This window comes from Euleptes europaea, chromosome 19, assembly GCF_029931775.1.
Source record: "Euleptes europaea isolate rEulEur1 chromosome 19, rEulEur1.hap1, whole genome shotgun sequence".
Taxonomy (NCBI): domain Eukaryota; kingdom Metazoa; phylum Chordata; class Lepidosauria; order Squamata; family Sphaerodactylidae; genus Euleptes; species Euleptes europaea.
The window spans coordinates 16,566,107-16,587,329 of NC_079330.1; the positions used below are offsets into that span (position 1 = coordinate 16,566,107).

The 21,223-nt window shown below is 47.3% G+C and overlaps 1 protein-coding gene across 1 annotated transcript in view; it reads left to right on the top strand.

Annotated features, from left to right (window-relative positions):
• The first annotated feature begins 6,010 nt into the window (after nt 1-6,010).
• LOC130491838 (septin-4-like) overlaps nt 6,011-21,223 on the top strand; it is a 37,763-nt gene continuing 22,550 nt past the window's right edge. Inside the window, exons 1-4 of the mRNA XM_056865644.1 lie at nt 6,011-6,062; nt 17,016-17,336; nt 19,759-19,852; nt 20,820-20,906. Of these exons, the coding sequence (XP_056721622.1) occupies nt 6,024-6,062; nt 17,016-17,336; nt 19,759-19,852; nt 20,820-20,906 (541 nt within the window). The 5' untranslated portion in view covers nt 6,011-6,023. The remainder of the gene's footprint in view (nt 6,063-17,015; nt 17,337-19,758; nt 19,853-20,819; nt 20,907-21,223) is intronic.

The following is a 21,223-nucleotide window of genomic DNA, read 5'->3' on the forward strand; positions in this document are numbered from 1 at the left end:
TTTCCGAGTGGATTTTAATTGCTGCAGAGCAATATTTGGCTACCTGCAAATAACACTGAGAAGGACAGGGCTGGATCTCCATAGTCTGACACTAACCACTACACCATGCTGGGTGGGCTGGGGGTGTCAGTGCAGGCAGACAGACCTTCCCCTCATGCCTGGGCATGGGGGGGGGGGAGTTTACCAGCCTGACTGCATAAACTACTGAAGTGTTGTCTTTTAGGCCCTCTTCCGGTGAGACAGGTGATATCCATGCCAGCCTTTTTGGCTGACTGGTTTATAAGCCGTTCCCTGTTGCCAACCCACCCTGGACCTTTTTTGTTGTTGGGGATCCTTGAAATCTCAGGGAATCTTCGGGAATACTGATTCTCCCCCCCCCCCAACCACATTGTTGAATGCTATTGCTTTTTTGGGGGAGGGGGAACCCACCTTCCCAGCAATATCCAACCAACAAATTCATCCTTAATATTACTTATTTCCTTAATGATTTACTAGCGAGGTTTAACATGCCTGAAATAGAACACATGAAGCCGCCTTCTACTGAATCAGACCCTTGGTCCATCAAAATCAGTATTGTCTACGCAGACCGGCAGCAGCTTTCCAGGGTCTCAAGCTGAGGTCTTTTACATCACCAACTTGCCTGGTCCCTTTAACTGGAGATGCCAGGGATTGAGCCTGGGACCTTCTGCATGCCAAGCAGATGCTCTACCACTGAGCCACATCCCTTCCCCAATTGCTGGAATGAATACTGAGAATTTTACAACTAGATCTCAGGATGATGATGATGATATCATACTTTTTAAAAAGCTGGGCAAATGAGTCTGTGGGTTCAAAAAAATTGTGGCTCTTGACTTACTTGGACAAATTGCTTGTGGCAAGCTGGACATAAATACCTCATTCCCCTCCATGCAGAATTTGGTGTTAGGCTTGCATTGGAAAGGATTGCGATTGGCCAGAGAAGACATCCTTGCTTGGGAAAGTGCTGCCAAGTCACAGCTAACTTTTGGCAACCCCATAGGTTTTTCAGGGCAAGAGACATACAAAGGTGGTTCGCCACTGCCTTCCTCTTCATAGCAACCCTGGATTTCCTTGGTGGCTTCCCTCCAAGTACTAATCGGGGCCAACTGTCCTTAGCTTCGGAGATCTGACAAGATTGGGCTAACCTGAACCATCCAGGTTAGGGCAAGACATCCTTTGTCCCCTTCATTGTTTCCCAAAGTTCTGATAACTGATATATCTTTTTGGGGGTGTGGGAATTAAAATTGAAGCACGCTTCACTTGTCCATCTGCAGAGCTTATGTGCTGAAGAATGACCCTCCTTCTGAGGAGTCTATCTACTGTGTTTCTGTGTGAGTCACTGTTCTGCTGAAGAGGGCAGGTCATCCTGCTGTAACTCTGAATAGGCAACCAATTTTGGAAGGAGGACAGAATTATTCACCTTCAGCAGGTTGGAAAGAGGCAAGACCAAAGTGACAACTCATGCAGAGATGCAGCAATCAGCCTCGGGCAGGAACGTTGGGCTATCTTTTTATAAATTATTTTCTTGTGGCATGCTAGCAGTGTTCTTGTGGCCCACAGTTTGGGAATTACTACTTCAGTGGTTGTTGGTTGTGCTCTGATCTTTAGGGGGAAGTGGCCAACAGGGAGAGGCATAGCCCCTGGGGTGGTGTCTTTGAAAGGCCTGCATAATTCATTGGCTGTTTATCCCAGGATGTGGTGAATGGCTGCCAATGTTGAAGGCTTTAAGAGGGGAGTGGACATGTTCACAGAGGAGAGGGCTATTCATGGCTACTACTAAAAATGGATACTAGTCATGATGCATACCTATCCTGTCCAGGATCAGAGGAGCATGCCTATTATATTAGGTGCATTGGAACACAGGCAGGATCCTGCTGCAGTCGTCTTGTTTGTGGGCTTCCTAGAGGCCCATGGTTGGCCCCTGTGCAAACAGACAGCTGGACTTGATGTGCCTTGGTCTGATCCAGCAGGGCCTGTCTTATGTTCTGGCACAATGCAATCAAGTCAGAGCTAGAAGAAGGCATTTCTTTCTGCCTGAAGTGACCATACTATGGATTCTGTGAACTAGGAGGGGTCAAACTCCAAAAGGTGACGACTTAGGCGTGTGATGTGATAGTTTGCATGCATTTTAATTATCGTGAAGTCGGAGCTGGCATTTGGCATATCTTCGTTCATGCTGATTAGAGCCCTGGTTGTGAAGATGATCCTCCCAGGCCTGCCAGAGTACAGAGGAGGGGCTGTGGCTCAGTGGTAGAGCATCTGTTTGGCATGCGGAAGGTCCCGGGTTCAATACCCAGCATCTCCAGTTAAAGGAACCAGGCAAGTAGGTGATGTGAAAGACCCCTGCCTGAGACCCTGGAGAGCCGCTGCCAGTCTGAGTAGACAATTTGATGGACCAAGGGTCTGACTCAGTAGAAGTCAGCTTCATGTATTCATGTGGGATATGCTGCAAGACACACAAAGAGAGTCTCCTTTTAGAGAAACCGCTCAAGAGATTGAAGCCAGTTTTGTGGACTTCATCAGATGCAGTCGGTATATCCTCTGTTGACAGAGATATATCTATGCAATGAAATGAAAACAGTGGGTTTAAAAGTCAGTGAAATGCATGAGATAGCATCTAAGCAAAGCTCCGATGAGCACAGTGGCAATTTATATGAGTTCTAATTGATGGTAGTGCAATCTCTCTAGACTTGCTGAGCTAATTCCTTATAACACCTGCAGTGTGTGCCTGGAATCCATTCTGTTTATCAGGACTTAATGAGAGAGAGTGAAAATCTTCCTGATGAATTCTAACTCGGGAGTTTTCACGCTGGACTCTCCCTTTGAAGTTTGTTTGTTGAATAATGATGACTTTCCAGTTACCAGCAGAGGCGACGTAACACAGCAGCCGGGCTTTAGATTTGGAAAATGAGATTGCAATAAGTCCAGAAGGGGGGACCATCCAGAACGGGAGAGTAACCCTTCATGGCTCGAAAGGTGCATGAGGGTATTATTTAAATGGGTTGCTGTTGGTGGATCTTAGAGATGATGACGGGACACTGTGGCTCAGTGGTAGAGCATCTTCATGGCATGCAAAAGGTCCCAGGTTCAATCCCCGGTATCTCCAGTTAAAAGGACTAGGCAAGTAGGTGAACACATGAAGCTGCCTTATACTGAATCAGAGCCTTGGTCCATCAAAGTCAGTATTGTCTGCTCAGACTGGCTCTCCAGGGTCTCAGGCTGAGGTCTTTCCCATCGCCTAGTCCCTTTAACTGGAGATGCCAGGGATCGAACCTGGGACCTTCTGCATGCCAAGCAGATGCTCTACCACTTAGCCACAGCCCCGGTGTCAATCTCAATTGTTACAATTGTTACAATATGACATAAATGACACTTGGTTGGGCCATGCCATGCCTTGCCAGCCCAGATTGAGAGTGAGGGGGTGGCTGCCTCGGCTGGCTCGCGGGCCGGATAAGAGCTCTCAAGGGGCCGGATCCAGCCCGTGGGCCTTATGTTTTGACACCCCTACCTTAGATACTTTGCTTCTTTTAATAAAGTCTACATTTACTTTAGCCTTTTTTGCAGCGGTGTCACCTGCTGGCTCATGTTTGGCTCGGGACTGACTGCATCACCACGATCCTTTTCTCAAGCACTGCTGCCAAGACAGGTGTCACCCATCCTATATCTATGCATTTGATTATTTTTGTCCAAATGCATAACTTGGCATTGATCACTGCTGAGTTTCATTTTCTTTGTTCCAGCCCAGCTTTCGAATGTATCAAGGTCATTTTGAATTTTATTTCCATCTTCTAAGGTGTTAGATGTCCCTCCCAGTTTCATACCAACTGTAAATTTGATAAGGATTGCCTCCACCCCTTCATGCAGATTACCTCCACCCCTTCATCCAAATCACTGATAACAATGTCAAAGAGTAAAAGGCTGAGGACTGAACTCTGCCACGTCCCTCTCAAAACTTCCCTCCAGACTGTTAAAAGTGTCACTTCTTAAGTCATCTCTCATTTTTTTCTCTTGTTGGTATTGGTAACTCCTTTATTAACTCCTTTTCCGAGTGGTCTCACCTGTAATAAATCTCCTCCTTGGATTCCTTGGTGGTCTAAGGGGTTCTCTAACAGCAATGTTGTTTGGATTTCTTTCTCCATTTTCATTGAATCATAGAATCATAGAGATGGAAGGGAAAACCAGGGTCATCTAGTCCAACCCCCTTCACAATGCAGGAAATTCACAACTACCTCCCTCCCCACACCCCCAAGGACACTTACTCCATGTCTAGAAGATGGCCAAGATGCCCTCCCTTTCATCATCTGCTTAAGGTCATAGAATCAGCATTGCTGATAGATGGCCATCTAGCCTCTTCTTAAAAACCTCCAGGGAAGGAGCGCTTACCACCGCCTGAGGAAGCCTGTTCCACTGAAGAACTGCTCTAACTGTTAGAAAATTCTTCCTAATGTCTAGATGGAAACTCTTTTGATTTAATTTCAACCCGTTGGTTCTGGTCCGACCTTCTGGGGCAACAGAAAACAACTCGGCACCCTCCTCCATATGACAGCCCTTCAAGTACTTGAAGATGGTTATCATATCCCCTCTCAGTCTTCTCCTCTTCAGGCTAAACATACCCAGCTCCTTCAACCCTCATAGGACTTGGTCTCCAGACCCCTCACCATCTTTGTTGCCCTTCTCTGGACATGTTCCAGCTTGTCTACATTTTGTTTGATCCCTGATGCTCTTCATGAAGCTACCCTGTTCACCCTTTGGGCTTGCTGTGCAAGTGTGCCCCTTTTTGACGCCGAGTGCGAATCCTCCTCCCTTTCTGTTGTATCCCTTTGAACGAGTGTTCAACACTTGCATTCCAATTCTGCCTTCTGATGGGCCTCTCAGAGTCATGCGGTTGGCTATTCTTGGAAGGAGGATGCTGAGCTAGATGGTCCTTTGGATGGATCCGGTAGAGCTGGTGTGTATTCTTATCTCAGAAAGGTATCTATATTCAGATTTTGGTTGTAAGCAAAACAGACACCGACAGTTGATTAAATGGCACATGATGAATCAACTCCGAGGCCTTTAAATGGTTGACGTTTCCTTCTAGCCATTCTAGTCGAGCAAGTTTTGCAATGCCATTCATTTCTTGATTAGTTAATCTGCCGGTCGGCTATGCTGGGAGAGCCCGACATTAGAATTTAGAGAGTGAAGAATATCTACATCTGTAGCAGGAAACAGCATATCGCTTGGGGTATGCAATTACCAGCTCTATGCTGTTGTATGTGTGTTGGGAGAAGCTGTGGCTCAGTGGCAGAGCCTCTGCTTGGCGTGCCTAAGGTCCCAGGTTCAATCCCCGGTGTCTCCCGTTAAAGGGATTAGGCAAGTAAGTGATGTGAAAGTCCCCTGCCTGAGACCCTGGAGAGCCGCTGCTGGTCTGAGTAGACAGTACTGACTTCGATGGGCCAAGGGTCTGATTTGGTATAAGGCAGCTTCATGTGTATGTGTTCATATGGAACTAGGATATGCTTTATGGCTTAGTATCTATTGCAATACCTCAGCTCCTTTGCCACAAATTCAAGGCATGTGCAAAGTGCCCCCAATTTAGGGAATGGGTCTGAGGATGTTCCCCAGGCTGGAACTTTCAGCACGTATTGCTTTAGAAACTTTACACTCCCTGGCTGTGTTTACTCAGGGGGACTCTGCACATGCTCTGCGACAGACCCTTTTACATGTGGTAGAATCCTGTTTTGCAAACTGGTTCAGGGTCAGAGATCTGGCTGAAATCAAAACCCGCTCCAGAGAGATCAGAGCAGGGTGTGGCAGAATTGAACGAATGGATCTTCCTGGGGGCAGCAAGAACCCTTCTGGCTCAGTCTGTGTCAATCAGCAGCCGGAGTGAATGCAGGAAAGGTTGGGGGTGTGGTTATGCAAATAGGAGTGGCTGTTCTCTCCCCCCCCCTCCACCCTACCTCCCTTTAATTTACAAGCCCTGTAGCAAAATATTCCATTTGCTGCTTAGGTCAGAGCGGAAAATGGCTTCGTGCATCTCTGAGCCAGAGAACGAGGAAAAGGTACTGTATGAAAAGTGGGGGTAGGGATGGGGAGAGGGGAGAGGAGGCCTGGTTTCTGGGGCAGGAGTTGGCATTGCCAGACCCAAAGGGGGTGGCTGGTGGCGGGGGAGAGGGAATTGATTCTAGTTATCTCTCGTAAGGAACAGCAACCCACTGGAGTGACCTGCGGAAAAGGGGGACAGCCCAGCTCCTGTCCCTTTGCAAGTTGCATAGATGAGGCTATTTGTCGGAGGGGAGGGGCAGTGGCTCAGTGAGAGAGCATGGCATGCAGAAGGTCCCAAGTTCAATCCCCGGCATCTCCAGTTAAAGGGACTAGGCAGGTAGGTGATGTGAAAGACCTCGGCCTGAGACCCTGGAGAGCTGCTGCCGGTCTGAACAGATAATACTGACTTTGATGGACCAAAGGTCTGATTCAGTATAAGGCAGCTTCATGTGTTCATGTGGCCAGTGTGCTTTCCTCTCCTCTTCCTGTTGGGCTGCATCTCTTGAAGTCCCTTCCTTTGGCTCCTTCTCCTCGGAAGCTGGTTCAGAATCCATCTCTGGCGCAGGGGAAGCTCTCCAAAGGGAGTGCAGCTCAAAGAGGGCTATTGAGATAAATTTATTCCACAAAAGCCCAGTATATTTTGGGCCACAAACAGCTGATTTGGTGCCCAGTGCAGCCCATCCCTCGACCAGCCTCCTATTCTATCTATGTAATCCTAAGCAGAGTCACACACTTCTAAAGGGAGGAGCTGTGGCTAAATGGAAGAGTCTCTGCATGCAGAAAGCCCCAGGTTCAATCCCTGGCATCTCCAGTTAAAAAGGACCAGGTGATGTAGAGGATCCCGTAGAGCTGCGACCCCGGAGAGCTGCTGCCAGTCTGAGTAGGCAACACTGATTTGGATAGACTGATGGTCTGATTCAGTATATGGCAGCTTTATGTGTTTGGGAGGGGCTGTGGCTCAGTGGTAACCTGCTTGGCATGCAGAAGGTCCCGGGTTCAATCCCCGGCATCTCCAGTTAAAGGAACCAGGCAAGTAGGTGATGTGAAAGACCCCTGCCTGAGACCCTAGAGAGCCGCTGCCGGTCTGAGTAGACAATACTGACTTTGATGGAACAAGGGTCTGATTCAGTAGAAGGCAGCTTCATGTGTTCATGTGCTTAGGCAGGTTTCGGACTAAACTGGGCTGCGGTCTGCGCTTGGTGGGGGTGGAATAAAATGATTAGTCTTGGCAGTGCCGCGGGACTCATTTTTTTGCTGCGACTGACTGCCGTGGCTGTCTCTGTGGAAATCTGTTTCAAGACGATCCCTTCAAAATATGGTACGTACCCCTGAGGAAGGGTCCCTTATGGTCTGAAAGACTGCAGGCAAATCAGTGTACCTCTGTGTCAGATTTTTTGTGTTCTGTTGAACTGCGCCCCCCCCCAAAAGGCGTCTGTAGCAGGGGAACAAGCTCCCCAGGTTATACAGGACGAGTAAGTGGAGCTGCCTTGAGGATCGCGTTTGGCGTTTCGACCCCTGCTCACGCCCTTGCACTTACAAAGATGTCTAGAGCAATCTTTGTGTCTTCAAGAAGCATCCTAGCTGTTGGCAGATGGAGACATGGAACAGAGATAGGCATGTCCTAAATTTGTCAAATGCTGACATAGGCGAATCCCAGATGAATTTCACTAGTATCCAAACCCCGATATCTCCTCCCCCCTTTTGGACATTCACTACTGAGTGCTAAAAAGGACTCTTTGGGGGATTGTCAACATTGACAAATATGTCTTGGAGTTTTCAGGCTTTAATCACAGATTTCTGGGAGTGCCAACATTCACATGGCACAGTCTGCAGATTTCCCTTGACTGTTCTGTATTTGTATTTCATGGTCCTCATTTGCTTCATTAACTTGGTTCCCCCCCCCCCAACACCTCCTCAGAACTTGTTATCCCCAAGCAACCGAGGACGCCAGGACCACTGACATTTATTCCAACTAACAAGTCCAAGTCTCTGAGATTCCTCTTGCGCACATGTGTTTTGAAAATTGTGGACTGGTAAAGTTGCAATGGGATTGTACAACAGCTTTCTTTTACCGCCATCAAGCAATTGAGAAAGCTGGGACAAGTGTTATTTAGAACCCTCTTTCTGGTTTTCACATGTGCACTTAAAACCTGTGTTCCTTTGTTTCCAAATGTGCATAAGTACATTTAAAGCTGCCTGTTTTTCATAGTTGCATTGGTGCATTTAAAGCTGCTTTTCCGGTTTTCACATGTGCAAAAGCACATGCAAAGCAGCTTTGTTTCATATGCTAATATGCGCGTACACACACACACACACACCAAGAGTGGGACTGAAAAGCCTTTTAAGTGGCTTGTGTGGGGTCAGTCTTGTGACTTTTGAATATCTTTTTTGGGAGAAGAGGTGTAAGAACCTTCTTTAATCTATGAAGGGGGCCACATTTCCTTTCATCTCTCTGAGCAATGGCTGCTTCTTGGTCAATGACCAAATCGCTGGCCCAGACTCCTGGGAATCTCCCATGTGCCGATCCCCTGGAGCGGACAAAGAAGTTTTTATTTCCGTCTGTGGAGTTCGGTTTTTTTTGCTGCTCACCCTGATTGCCTTTGACTGAGCCTATTTACTAGAAATCTCACAGGGCAATCCTAAACAGAGTTACTCCAGTCTAAACCCATCGAAATCAGTGGGTTTAGACTGGACAGATTCTGCATAGGATTGCCCTGTAAGTGTCTTAAAGAGCAATTCTATGTAATGTTGCTCTAGTCTAACCTATTAATTTCAGTGGGCTTAGACGAGAGCAGAGGTTCCCAAACTGTGCTCCGCAAAACATCTCCTAGTGCTCCATGAAGAGATTGGAAAGAAAAATACTACTGTCATTCAGTTTAGTACATAGGTGCTAGGTGAAAATTAGTGCTCCGTGACTAATTTCTCTCCTGAAAAGTGCTCCGTGACTTAAAAAGTTTGCGAACCACTGGATTAGAGTAACTCTACATACTGTTAGTGAGGGCAGAGTACAGAGGAGGCAGGCAGGAGTTTGAGTCTCACGTGGGGGCACACCAGGTCGTTTTCTCTTGGCTTCAGTTCCCCATCTGTGAAATGAGACTAGTGATTTACTGCTGTTATTTCATGTTTCTTTAGTGGCATGACCTTCTAAGTTGCTGGCGTGGTGTATTAGATAGAAGAACGTCAGATTAAGGCTAAGGAGACACAGACTGAAATCCGTGTTCAGTCATGACATTTACTAGGGCCTTAGGCAAGTCCCTTATCTCTTGGCATGACCTACTTAGCAGGGCTGTTGTCGAGATAGATCGGGGAGGGACAGCTGTGCACATGGTCCTAAGCACCTTGGAGGCAGGGCAGGTTTGAGCACAGTGAGGGCAGACACCTGTTTCCTAGGTGGTGGCCCATGTAAATAAGGATTTGTGTGGGTGTGTGATTGCAGGGAATGAGATATTGGGTCATTGACAAAAGCGCATGTTTCCAAAAACATGTATCATCAGAGAATCAAGGTTGATTGTGATTCCTTTTATTTTTTTTAGTACAAAAGGGGTGGCAATCTGTGCTTTGCTGCCATATGAGGTACAGGATGGAGAAGGGCAGTTTGAGACATGGGAGGGGATATAGTCTTCAGCTGACCGATGGGGAATATATAATAGGGACTAGAAGCTTGAGTTGGTATGAAGCACAGCAGGGAACCCACAAAAGAACTTTTAAAAGGTAAAGGTAGTCCCCTGTGCAAGCACCGGGTCATTACTGACCCATGGGGTGATGTCACATCACGATGTTTACTAGGCTATCTTTACAGGTGGTTTGCCATTGCCTTCCTTTATTTCTTATAAAAATTAACCGATAGCCTTATAGTTGTGGGTGGGCGCCCCCTTTATCTCCTGGCAACCAATATGTTTAGGCTCAGTCCGCCACTGGGATAAACAGTGTCACTTTCAGAGGGGCACAAGAGTTCTCAGAATTGCCCAGAAAGAAGAGGGAAGGCCAGGGAGGAGGACGAGACCGGTGCCGGGAATAAATGCTTTGCTCAACCAAAGATGCTACAGGAATCGTTAATAATCGTAGGTGGTTGAGCACTTTGGAACTCAGTGTCATTCTCCTTGGCAGTATGTGTGCATTATCATCATCTTCTCTTCCTCCTTCTCTTCCTCCTCCTCCTCCTCTTCTGGGTTTCTCTGGCACAGGGATTGGAAGTTTAGCCATGTGGCCTGAATGGCCGAGCAAACAGCCATTTGTTCAACCCGCAGGCTAACAAGATTAGTCTAGAGAGGATTAGAGGTAGGCTGATCCCTCCTGGGAAAAAAGAGTCATAACAATCTGCGCATGGGTCCCAACAGCATGGCAGCATCAGGGAGCAGCGAGGTAGCACATCAGTGTCCCAAGCCCTGAGTTCCCAAGCACTGCTTCAATTTGACTCACATTTCTATCTTGCCTTTCTGGATCCATGTCTTGCCCACTGCCCTGAGTGATCAAAGTGCAGCTGAGGGTGCAGCTGGAGGGGGGGAAATGGTAGCGGCACAATGATTGGCACAAAATATTTTTGAGCTACGTAACCCAGTGCTCTTTCTCCACCACTGGCCAGTCAGATGCCCGGGGACACTCAGAAGCATCAGCCTTCCCTGTCGCTTGCCCCTGAGATATACTGCTTCTGAACTCGGATGTTCCACTTAACTGCCATTGGAAATAAACGTAGGTACACCTGATCTGAATGGTCCAGGCTAGTCCAGTTTCATCAGATCTTGAAAGCTAAGCAGGGTTGGCCATGGTTAGCATTTGGACGGGAGACCCCCAAGGAAGCCCAGGCAGTGACAAACCACTTCTGTTCGTCTCTTGCTTTGAAAACCCTAAGGGGGTCACCAAAAGTCGGCTTCAACTTGATAGCACTTTCTACTACCAGACCTGCCAGCATGGTGGTTAAGAGCAGGGGTTTGGAGCGGTGGACTCTGATCTGGAGAACTGGGTTTGATTCCCCACTCCTCCACATGAGTGGCGGAGGCTAATCTGGTGAACTGGATTTGTTTCCCCACTCCTACGCATGAAGCCAGCTGGGTGACCTTGGGCTAGTCACAGCTCTCTTAGCCCTACCTACCTCACAGGGAGTCTGTTGGGGGGAGGGGAAGGGAAGGTGATTGTAAGCCAGTTTGAGTCTCCCTTAAGTGGAAGAGAAAGTCGGCATATAAAAACCAAACCTCTTCTTCTTCCTTTTCTTTTTCTGCTACTACTACCGGTATGTCTTCGTCGTCGTCTTCTTCTTCCTCTTCCTCCCTGTCAACTGACTGGTACATTTGGTGGGGCTGGTTTTTAGAGGTCTACCGTCTCTGAACATGGAGGTTGTATTCAGAAGGGAAAGTATTTGGGGAGATACAGTAAATTGGCTTTACACAAGGGGCCCAAGAGGAAAGCAAGGGAGGAGAAGGACTAAATAAGGGACAGGAAGATGGTGGTTTAAAAATGGGGGCTAGGAGGATGGTGCTAAGCCGTCCACACGGCAGAGGAATGAACTTCGGTCTCTGTGGGACATTTGACTTTCGAACGCTGTAAAACTGTTGAGTGACCTCTTCAAGGTCGGAGCGGCCCAAAGTGGATGAGCGCACGGATGCGGGATGCGCCAATTACACAAACATAACGAGCCATATTGATTAGGATGGAAAAGCCAAAGCCTTGCTCCAGATGGTGTGCGGGGGCTGGGGGAAGGGAACCTCCACGACCCCATTCTGCCCCCCCAGGCCTCGCAGCCGCGCGCTCTTCCCTAGGCCAGCACTGAAACAAGAGCAGCACCCAACTGCAGCATGCAGAAAAGTCCCCATAGTCCTATGTTAGGCTGCGTATTTGTCATGCGAAAGATCCTGGGTTTGTGCCCAGGGGAAAGGCTCTTGGGTAGGTGGGGGTGGGGACAGATCCTTGTTTGCCTGAAGGTAGTTTCAGAGGGTACTAGCCATGTTGGTCTGCAGTAGAACAGCTAGATTTAAGTCCAGTAGGACCTTAGAGACCCACAAGATTCTCGGGATATCTGACGAAGGGAGCTTCGACGCTCAAAAGCTCATACCCTGAAAATTGTATGGGTCTCATGTGCAACAAAACACATGAACACATGAAGCTGCCTTCTACTGAATCAGACCCTCGGTCCATCCAAGTCAGTATTGTCTACTCAGACTAGCAGCGGCTCTCCAGGGTCTCAGGCAGAGGTCTTTCACATCACCTGCTTGTCTAGTCCCTTGAACTGGAGATGCCGGGGATTGAACCTGGGACCTTCTGCATGCCAAGCAGAGGCTCTACCACTGAGCCAAGGCCCCTCCCCTCTCTTGGGTGCTACTGGACTCGGATCTAGCTATTCTTTCCTTGATACTTTGGAGAGCGGCTGACAGTCCAAGGAGACCATTGACTGGGTTGGATAGACTGGATAGAAGGTTGGTATTGCTTTATAGAGGGGCCATGGCTCCTTGCATGCAGAAAGTCCCAGGCCAGCCCCCCAGAGGTCTGACATGTTCTGAGCAGTTTAGTCAGTGAGTGCATCTTCTGGGCATGGAGTAGGGGTCACTGTGTGTGTGTGTTGCGGGGAGGTAGTTGTGAATTTCTTGCATTGGGTAGAGGGGTTGGACTAGATGACCCTGGGTCCCTTTCAACTCTAGGATTCTAGGATTCTAGGGTGTTATGTCCTGAATCCCGATGGGTCCTTCCCTTCTTTTCCAGGATCTGGTTTTTTTGCATTCCACTATTAGATGCACCTGTGTAGCAGCTGAGCAAGTCTGACTGAGGACTTTGCTTTGGTGGAACCAGATTTAAGGCCTGGGAGGAACATGTGAGATAATGGGAAACTGCCTCGAAGCATTTGCAGAGGAAATACCATGCCCTTATGAGTGGATGCATTTGCCTTATTCTGAATCCGGCCATTGGTTCATTGTGCTTGGTACTGTCTGCTCCAACTAGCAATGGCTTCCTGGGGTCTTCTCACATGAACACATGAAGCTGCCTTATACTGAATCAGACCACTGGTCCATCAAAATCAGTGTTGTCTACTCAGACTGGCAGCGGCTCTCCAGGGTCTCAGGCAGAGGTCTTTCACATCGCCTACTCGCCTAGTCCCTTTAACTGGAGATGCCAGGGATTGAACAGGCAGAGAAAATGTTCTGAACACCGGTTACCCGGGATCCTTTAGTTGGATAAGCTGCCAGAGATTGAACCCAGGGCCATCTGCTTGCAAGGCGGACGCCTTTCCCCCGAGCCACAGCCCATTTCCTGTTTGCGTATGTCTTTCGTTTATAGTCTGCTTTTCTCGCAGAAAGGCAAGGCAAATTACACAGTTCAAAACAATGAAATAAGAATGGTATACCGTACTAATACAACCCACTGCGCAACAAAACCGGATGACCAAATGAGAGAGCCACATGCTCAAAACAGTAGAATGCATAACTGTAGAACGATATAAGAAACACAACAGTGAAACAAACCTGGATTACGAAATTGGAGCAAAATACAATACAAACAGTATAATACATGCAACGAAGAAAGCAACCGAAAGCTTCCTAAAACTCATAGTTAACTAGGGACATTTATGCATGGCTGTTTCCTTGTGGTCACCCTGCCGACTACTTCGGGGCTTTGCTTTGAGTATGCTTGCATTTTCCCACTGTCAGAGGCCGCCTCGCTCTCCCCGCACATTTTGCCTGCGTTTTCTGGATTTGTGATTAGCTAGCATCCAGAAAACCCAGCCAAAAGGCGTGGAAACGCACAGGGAGAGCGATCTGACCTCTGACGGTCACCAGATGCAAGCATAATCAAAGCAAAGCCTCGAAGTAGACGATGGGTTGACCATGAGGAAACAGCCATGCATAAAGGGCCTAGAAAAGCAGTTCCATTTATAAAAAGGCCCCTCTTGAACTCTTCTGTTTTCTATGGAATGGTAGAAGCTTTCCTGACCTCATCAGACCGGCTGTTCTACCAGGTGGGAGCTATGCCAGGGAATTCGTCGCTATGGGCAGCAATTGATCTTACACCTTGTCAAGGTGGCACCTTCAGAAAGCTTGGTTCAGGACAGCACAGCTTGTCGGGACAGGGGGTCCTACCAATATGTAGCTAAAACCGGTAGCTAAAAAGGCAAATGCGATCTTGGGCTGTATCAACAGTAGTGTCCAGATCACACGAAGTGATGGTATCACTTTACTCTGCTCTGCCTAGACCTCACTTAGAGTATTGTGTTCAGTTTTGGGCACCGCAATTTAAGAAGGATGTAGACAAGCAGGAACGTGTCCAGAGGAGGGCAACAAAAATGGTGAGGGGTCTGGAGACCAAGTCCTATGAGGAAAGGTTGAAGGAGCTGGATATGTTTAGCCTGGAGGGGAGAAGACTGAGAGGGGATATGATAACCATCTTCAAGTACTTGAAGGGCTGTCATATAGAGGAGGGTGCCGAGTTGTTTTCTGTTGCCCCAGAAGGTCGGACCAGAACCAACGGGTTGAAATGAAATCAAAAAAGTTTCCGTCTGAACATTAGGAAGAACTTTCTAACAGATAGAGCAGTTCCTCAGTGGAAAAGGCTTCCTCGGGAGGTGTTAAGCTCTCCTTCCCTGGAGGTTTTTAAGCAAAGCCTAGATGGCCATCTGTCAGCAATGCTATGACCGTAGGCAGATGATGAGAGGGAAAGCATCTTGGTCATCTTCTGGGCATGGAGTAGGGTCACTGGGGGTGTGTGGGGGAGGTAGTTGTGAATTTCCTGCATTGTTGGACTAGATGACCCCGGTGATCCCTTCCAACTCTATGATTCTACGTGGGTGCGCTTTCATGGTCCCAAATGGATTCCTGTACATTTGCGGATATCATTTGCACCTGACTGTTTCCTTCAATATCGGTGCTTTTGTCTTGTCTCTGTCTCTCGGTTCCTGTCTTTCTGCCCCATCGTCCCAATTTCTTTTCTGACCTCCCTGTTACACCCCATTACCTGCTCCGTGTTCTGGTCTCAGGCAACAGAGGCTGAAGGGATGTCCTCAGAAGACACCACAGAGACCCAGCCCTGTGCCGCAGAGGTGCCCTTTGCGGGTGCCCAGACAGAGGGTGCCGATCCCTGCCTCCAGGGGCAGGCTGAAGAGCCTGGCGGAGCCCCAAGGGAATTCACAGTAAGAACTTTGGCAAGTGAAGATGGGGCTTTACCTGGACTTTCCTCCATAGCCCCGACCCACATTCCTCTGGGCTCAAAGCTGGGTGCTCTCTCCCGGGGTTTTACTCCTTCTGCTCTCCTTTACCTTCCCCAAAGTTCTTCAGTTGTGCAGGCAACTGAGCATCACAAAAAGGATTGACAAATGTCCGTCGTATTTGTGCACCAAATGAAGTCTGGTTCGGTGTGAAGAGAACAAGGTGACTGACAGTGCAATCCTAAGAGCACTTTCCTGGGAGTAAGCCCCATTTAGTACACCTGAGTAGGATTTTGAGTAGACCTGTTTAGGGTTGCTCTCGTTCGTAATTGGGCAAAGCTGATGTTGCTCCAATGTTATCGATCGAGATTGTGAGTGACCACCTGATGGGGAGGATGGGGGGGGGGTCTGTTGAAAGGACCACCAAAACCTCGAATTCTCCTTTACAGGAAGGGGAAAAACAAGACTCTTAACTTAGAGCATGTTTTCACAACCACAGGAATTAGCCAGCAGTGAAACAAGGAACATTTTTTCTGTCAGAACAGACTGTTCAATTTTGAATTCCGTTTTGGCCTTCGTCAGTCTTGTGCTTTAGGCCAAAACCCTATGCAACGAAAGCAAGATGTTTCTTAAACAACTTATTTTAGGAACGGCGGTATTAGTCATTGATTTGTCTTTTTAATCTTACTTTATACTACAAAGATCACGACAGTGGTTTTGATCTGTGTGATGTGTGGGGTGTGGGGGTCTGTGTGTGTGGGTGAGCCAACCCACCATGGTAACCTGAGACTTTAGTTGGGAGGACAACCACTTCCAAGCCTGAGGTATTGCCATAGGAGCTTGACTCGAACGCAAAGCCAGCATGGTGTAGCTGTTAGAGTCTCGGATTAGGGTCTGGGGAACACAGGTTTGAAACCCCACTACCTCACCAGGTTGTTTTTGGGAGCATAAAATGGAGGAAGCCATCTTGGGTCATCAATCAGGAGACGAGCAGGGTAATATCTAAATGAATATCTTTTAAAAAGGGATGGAGAGTCTCAAACTGCCATGGAAGCAGAGAGCCAGCGTGGTGTAGTGGTTAAGAGCGGTGGTTTGGAGCAGTGGACTCTGATCTGGAGAACTTGGTTTGATTCCCCACTCCTCCACATAAGCGGCAGAGGCTAATCTGGTGAACCGAGTTGGTTTCCCTGCTCTTACACATGAAGCCAGCTCGGTGACCTTGGGCTAGTCACAGCTCTCTCAGCCTCACCTACCTCACAGGGTGTCTGTTGTGGGGAGGGGAAGGGAAGGTGATTGTAAGCCGATTTGATTCTTCCTTAAGTGGTAGAGAAAGTCTGTATATAAAAACCAACTCTTCTTCTTCTAGTTTATAAACCAATAAATGCACAACAAAGCCCAGGTCAGACCATTTGTGATTGTTAAAAAGAAAGGTCCCTCACCAGTGTTAGTCTGACTGCACCTCTCTCTTGAACAGTGCTGAGTGTGGTAATACAAATCAAACTTTGAGGGCTTCAACATGTGTAGAAAGTATCCCGTAATGAATGTTGTTGACCTCCGTACTATGAAAAGCTTCAGCTGCCCATTTTTTTCCCACATTAAGTCTCCATTAAAGGGACAGGAATTTCTCCAGGCCTGTTGGCAACCCTAGTAGAAAGGACATCACAAATAGGACTGAATCTAAATCCGTAGGCTGTTGGCAGGAAGCCTGGTTTAACAGGGTCCAGTGTCCAGAAAAGTACGGTTATCCCCACGCACAAATATTCACACTGGTGTTATTCACTTCCCATTTCTTTTCTCTCCTCCTTCTCTTCACCCTGCTCTCTGCCGTTACTTTTTTCCTTCTCAGATACAGCGTTTTCTGAAGGAAGACTCAGACGAGGCCGAGCTGGTTCAATTCCTCAAGGACTATCCTTCCAAGGAGTACTTCCGCTTTGTGCCGTCGGAAGGGATCCAGAGGGACGCAGGCGGGGGTTATACCGAGACCAAGATGTTCTCCAACGTGGTCAGGACCATCCCGGAGGACTCCTTGGTTGAAAAAGAGCAGAGGGGCTTCCATCGCCCACAGCCCCTCGACCTGCAACAGCAGCACATGGCTGCTCCCACGCCGCAAAGTCCTTCCCGACCCAGAAGTCCCTGGGGCAGGCTTGACCCCTATGATTCAGATGAGGTAAGGCGTTCCCTCCGTGGCGCTCATTTCCACCCTGTGTTGGGCTCCCTATTGATGACCTCTTTTGGAACATGGGTATGGAGTTGCCGGAAACCCTTGAAACATTTTGGTTCTTCTTTTTTGTTTCTGAAATGGAGTCTTGCTTTGTTGAGGAGCTGAGGGAAATAAGGAGGGTTGGGAGCCTTGCTGGCAGAAGACTCGTGCTGAATCAGATGGGGGAATGACATGGAGGCCATTTGAAAACCTGGGAGGTGGAGCAACCAAAATGATGAGGGCACTCGAACAACTGCCCAGTGAGGAGTGGTTGGACGAAGAGAACTGCTTTCCCCATTCATTGTGTAAAATCCTTGTTGGGAGAAAGGGTCCCTCCTTGGCAAAATATTATATGAGTTCCTAATGTAGGTAAATGTTCCTGGGCTTTTAAAGAAGGCTGTGGTTAGAGCTCCCCCTACACACACCCAGTGACCCCATTTGAAGAAGGATCTGAAAAATATGCTACTAAATACCTTACCAAGTAATATTCCAAAAATATACAGTGAGTTATTCGAGTACCTGATGACGGCGGCAAGGGTCACATATTCAGCAAAATGGAAGGCAGAGAAATACCCAGATTTGAATGGATGGATGAATAAGTTAACTGAATATGCGACTCTGGCAAACTAACATCCTTTCTACATAACAGACCAATTTCAGGAAAAATGGAATGTCTTTGTTAATTATTTAGTTGAAAATTAATAATAGAATTAAATCAAAACAGAAAAAGAAAGAGGTAATATATGTTTCACCACAAATGTATTATTAGATATGAAGATATATTGAGAAGAGAGTAATGTATAAAAATGAAGTGACTACTAAAATGTAAATTTAAAAAGCAAGCTCCACATAAATTGTACGAATATGATTGTTTATGTTTTATGTTTATTTGTTTTTGAATTGAAATAAACCTTTAAAAAAAATTTAAAAGAGAAGGAAATACAGGGGAGGGGAGTGGCTCTTCCATGGTTTCGATCATTTCTGTCCCATTAGACTTAAAAAGTTTTGGAGATTTCCATATCACCATCCTGGGAACTGACATGTGATTGGCCTTGGGGTTCAGCCTTCTCCCCGACTGTGCTTAATATCTATGTTAAGCCACAAAATGAGATGGTAGCTTTTGGGTCGGGCATCATCAGTATGCTGACGACAACCAGTTCCGTCTTTAATTAACTTGGCCTCCAGGAGTTGCCATCTCCTCCCTGGGCTTTTGCCCTGATGCCGTTGTCTTCTGAATCCGCACGAGATGGTGGAGGTGGCTGGAAAGCTTACTGGCTTGGAGGCAGACGAGCTGCTAACTTTAGAGGAAGCCGTGCTGTCGTCGGCGGAATATGTGAAAAGCTCGGGGGAGTTTTTAGACCTAGCTCTGCTGATGGAGGGGCAGATTGGGTGCTATGGCAAGAGATGCCTTCTACCGATGCCTTCTGGTATGTAGATTAGCGCCCTTCCTGGATTTAGATGAAGCTCGCCACTCTAACCCAAAGGCTAGATTACTTCAACAGAATTGATGCGGGGCAGCCGTGGAGGCCTAGAAACTAAAGTTGGTTCAGGACTCTGAACGAAGACTCATTTCCTCAGTTACATCGCGCTGCTTTGAAAACAGAGCCTGGAAACAAGACAAATGGATCACGATATACATTCAGAGGTGGAGATCTGCCCTAAAGCAAGATATAGTTGCAAAGTTATTGGCTGATACTGATCCAAATGTAACCCTCGCCGTGGCAAAATTTTTATCTATGGTTTTTAATGATACCTCCTTTTAACTGTACTGTTTAGATATTATATTTTTTGTATGTTCGGTTATTTATGTATCATTGAATTTGTTTTGCTCATGACCTGTTGGTCCGCGAGCATAAAGAATGGAATAAAGGGAAAGGAGCCTGGAAACATATTGACTAAAAAAAAGACAGAAACAAAAAGGCTGGGATGTATTGGCAGACAGTTTACATTGTATAAGAGTGTAAAATATGACAATAAAGAGCCGTGAATATGAACTGCAAGTTAACTGCAGAAAGTAATTACATGATCAAAAAGATCTGCGTCAGAATCCACAGTCGTTCTTCTCTATATAGAACTGACTTGTTGGGTGGGGGGAGTCACAGATGAGCCTGTGGTAGAGCATCTGCTTGGCATGCAGAAGGTCCCAGGTTCAATCCCCGGCATCTCCAGTTAAAGGGACTAGACAAGCAGGTGATGTGAAAAACCTCTACCTGAGACCTTGGAGAGCCGCTGCCGGTCTGAGTAGACAATACTGACTTCGATGGACCAAGGGTCTGATTCGGTATAAGGCAGCTTCATGTGTTCAATGTGTCCCCCCAACAGTTCTTTACACAGTTCTTTATTTCTTTTTTCCCTTCCTCCCGGTCTCCCTCTTTCTGCCTTCCTGCAGGATGACAAGGAGTATGTGGGGTTTGCGACCCTCCCCAATCAAGTCCACCGGAAGTCGGTGAAGAAAGGCTTTGAGTTCACACTCATGGTTGCAGGTATGGGGGGGCGGGATAAGTGTGAATGTCTGGGAGTTGCTCTTGATGCTCTTGAATGGTACAACCTGCATTTTCTCTGTTGTACCTGGAAGACAATTTCATGGAAGATCAATGGCTTCTAGCCACAAGAAACAAATGGAACCTCCACGTTCAGAGGCAATATATCTCTCAAAACCAGTTGCTGTGGGGGGGGGCAGCAAAGAGCAGAAGAAGGTTGTTGTCGGATGCAAATCGCAACGATATTTGTGACGGGGACGCTTGATGCTTTTTTAAGGTCCAGGTTGATCAGGCTGTCTGTTTCATAGTGATTTTGTGTGTTTCCCTGCAAGCCGCCTTCAATGAATTTGGAGAGTGGGTGTATAAAAATATTTTAAACGACTCAAAGAAACAGGGCCTGCGAGGATAAAGACTCCGTCAGTCTGACCTAGCGGATGCTACGTCTTGACAAGTGACGCCACGATCAGGCAGTCTTTTACATCCACAAAACTCACTGTTGTGCCCTGGAGATCTTGGGATCCACTGTGTATTAACACAGCCCATATTCTACCTGCATCTAAAATGATGGACCCTCCCCAGGTCACGACCTGCCCCTTTGGCACCAGCCCCGTCTTACAGTAGGCCTCTTTCTCCAAAAGCAAAGCTCTTAATCTGGTCTTCCTTACTTTCTCCTTTCTCTGACTAATGATGCTGGGTCCCATTTCACTGCCTAGCAGTGATTTAAGTCAACAGAGGGCTTTTGACTTGAGAGTTTTAATGCCTTAGCGTTCTTTTGGTTTTGATCTGTACCCTAAGCAGGAGATGGCAGAGAGGCAGAAACTCAACCTCAAGTTTTAACTGTCCTTGTAGTACACCGTGCAGGTTGTAACATGTAGTTTCCCCGGATAAAAGTGCTGTTTGAAAGATGCTTGCCTGTCTTCTCTCTTTTGTTCTTGCTACTGAATTCTGTTTGCTGCTGTTTTTCTCCCAGGAGAGGCCGGGCTGGGGAAATCGACGCTTGTAAACAGCCTCTTTCTCACTGACCTGTACAAGGACCGCAAACTCCTAAATGCGGAAGGTAAGGCGGCTTTCTCGGAGGCATCCTTCTGTCCTTTCACAGGAGAAAGCTGAAGGAGGAGGGGTACCCACACACTTCAAAAAGGGGGGATAGTTTGATGCAGAAGTCCCACGCAAGACAGCTGTTCCCTGGCCCTGCCTTCTAATGCACAGAACTTTCTTTGATTCCTTTCCTCCCCTTCTGAAAGTGCATTTTTGAAATTAGTTCCTTAATGGATATAGATTGGTCATGACACACAATTATAAATGGTCTGAGGACAGTGGTGTGTGTGTGTGAGAGAGAGAGATTAGACAAAATTAGATTAAAAAGGATTAGAT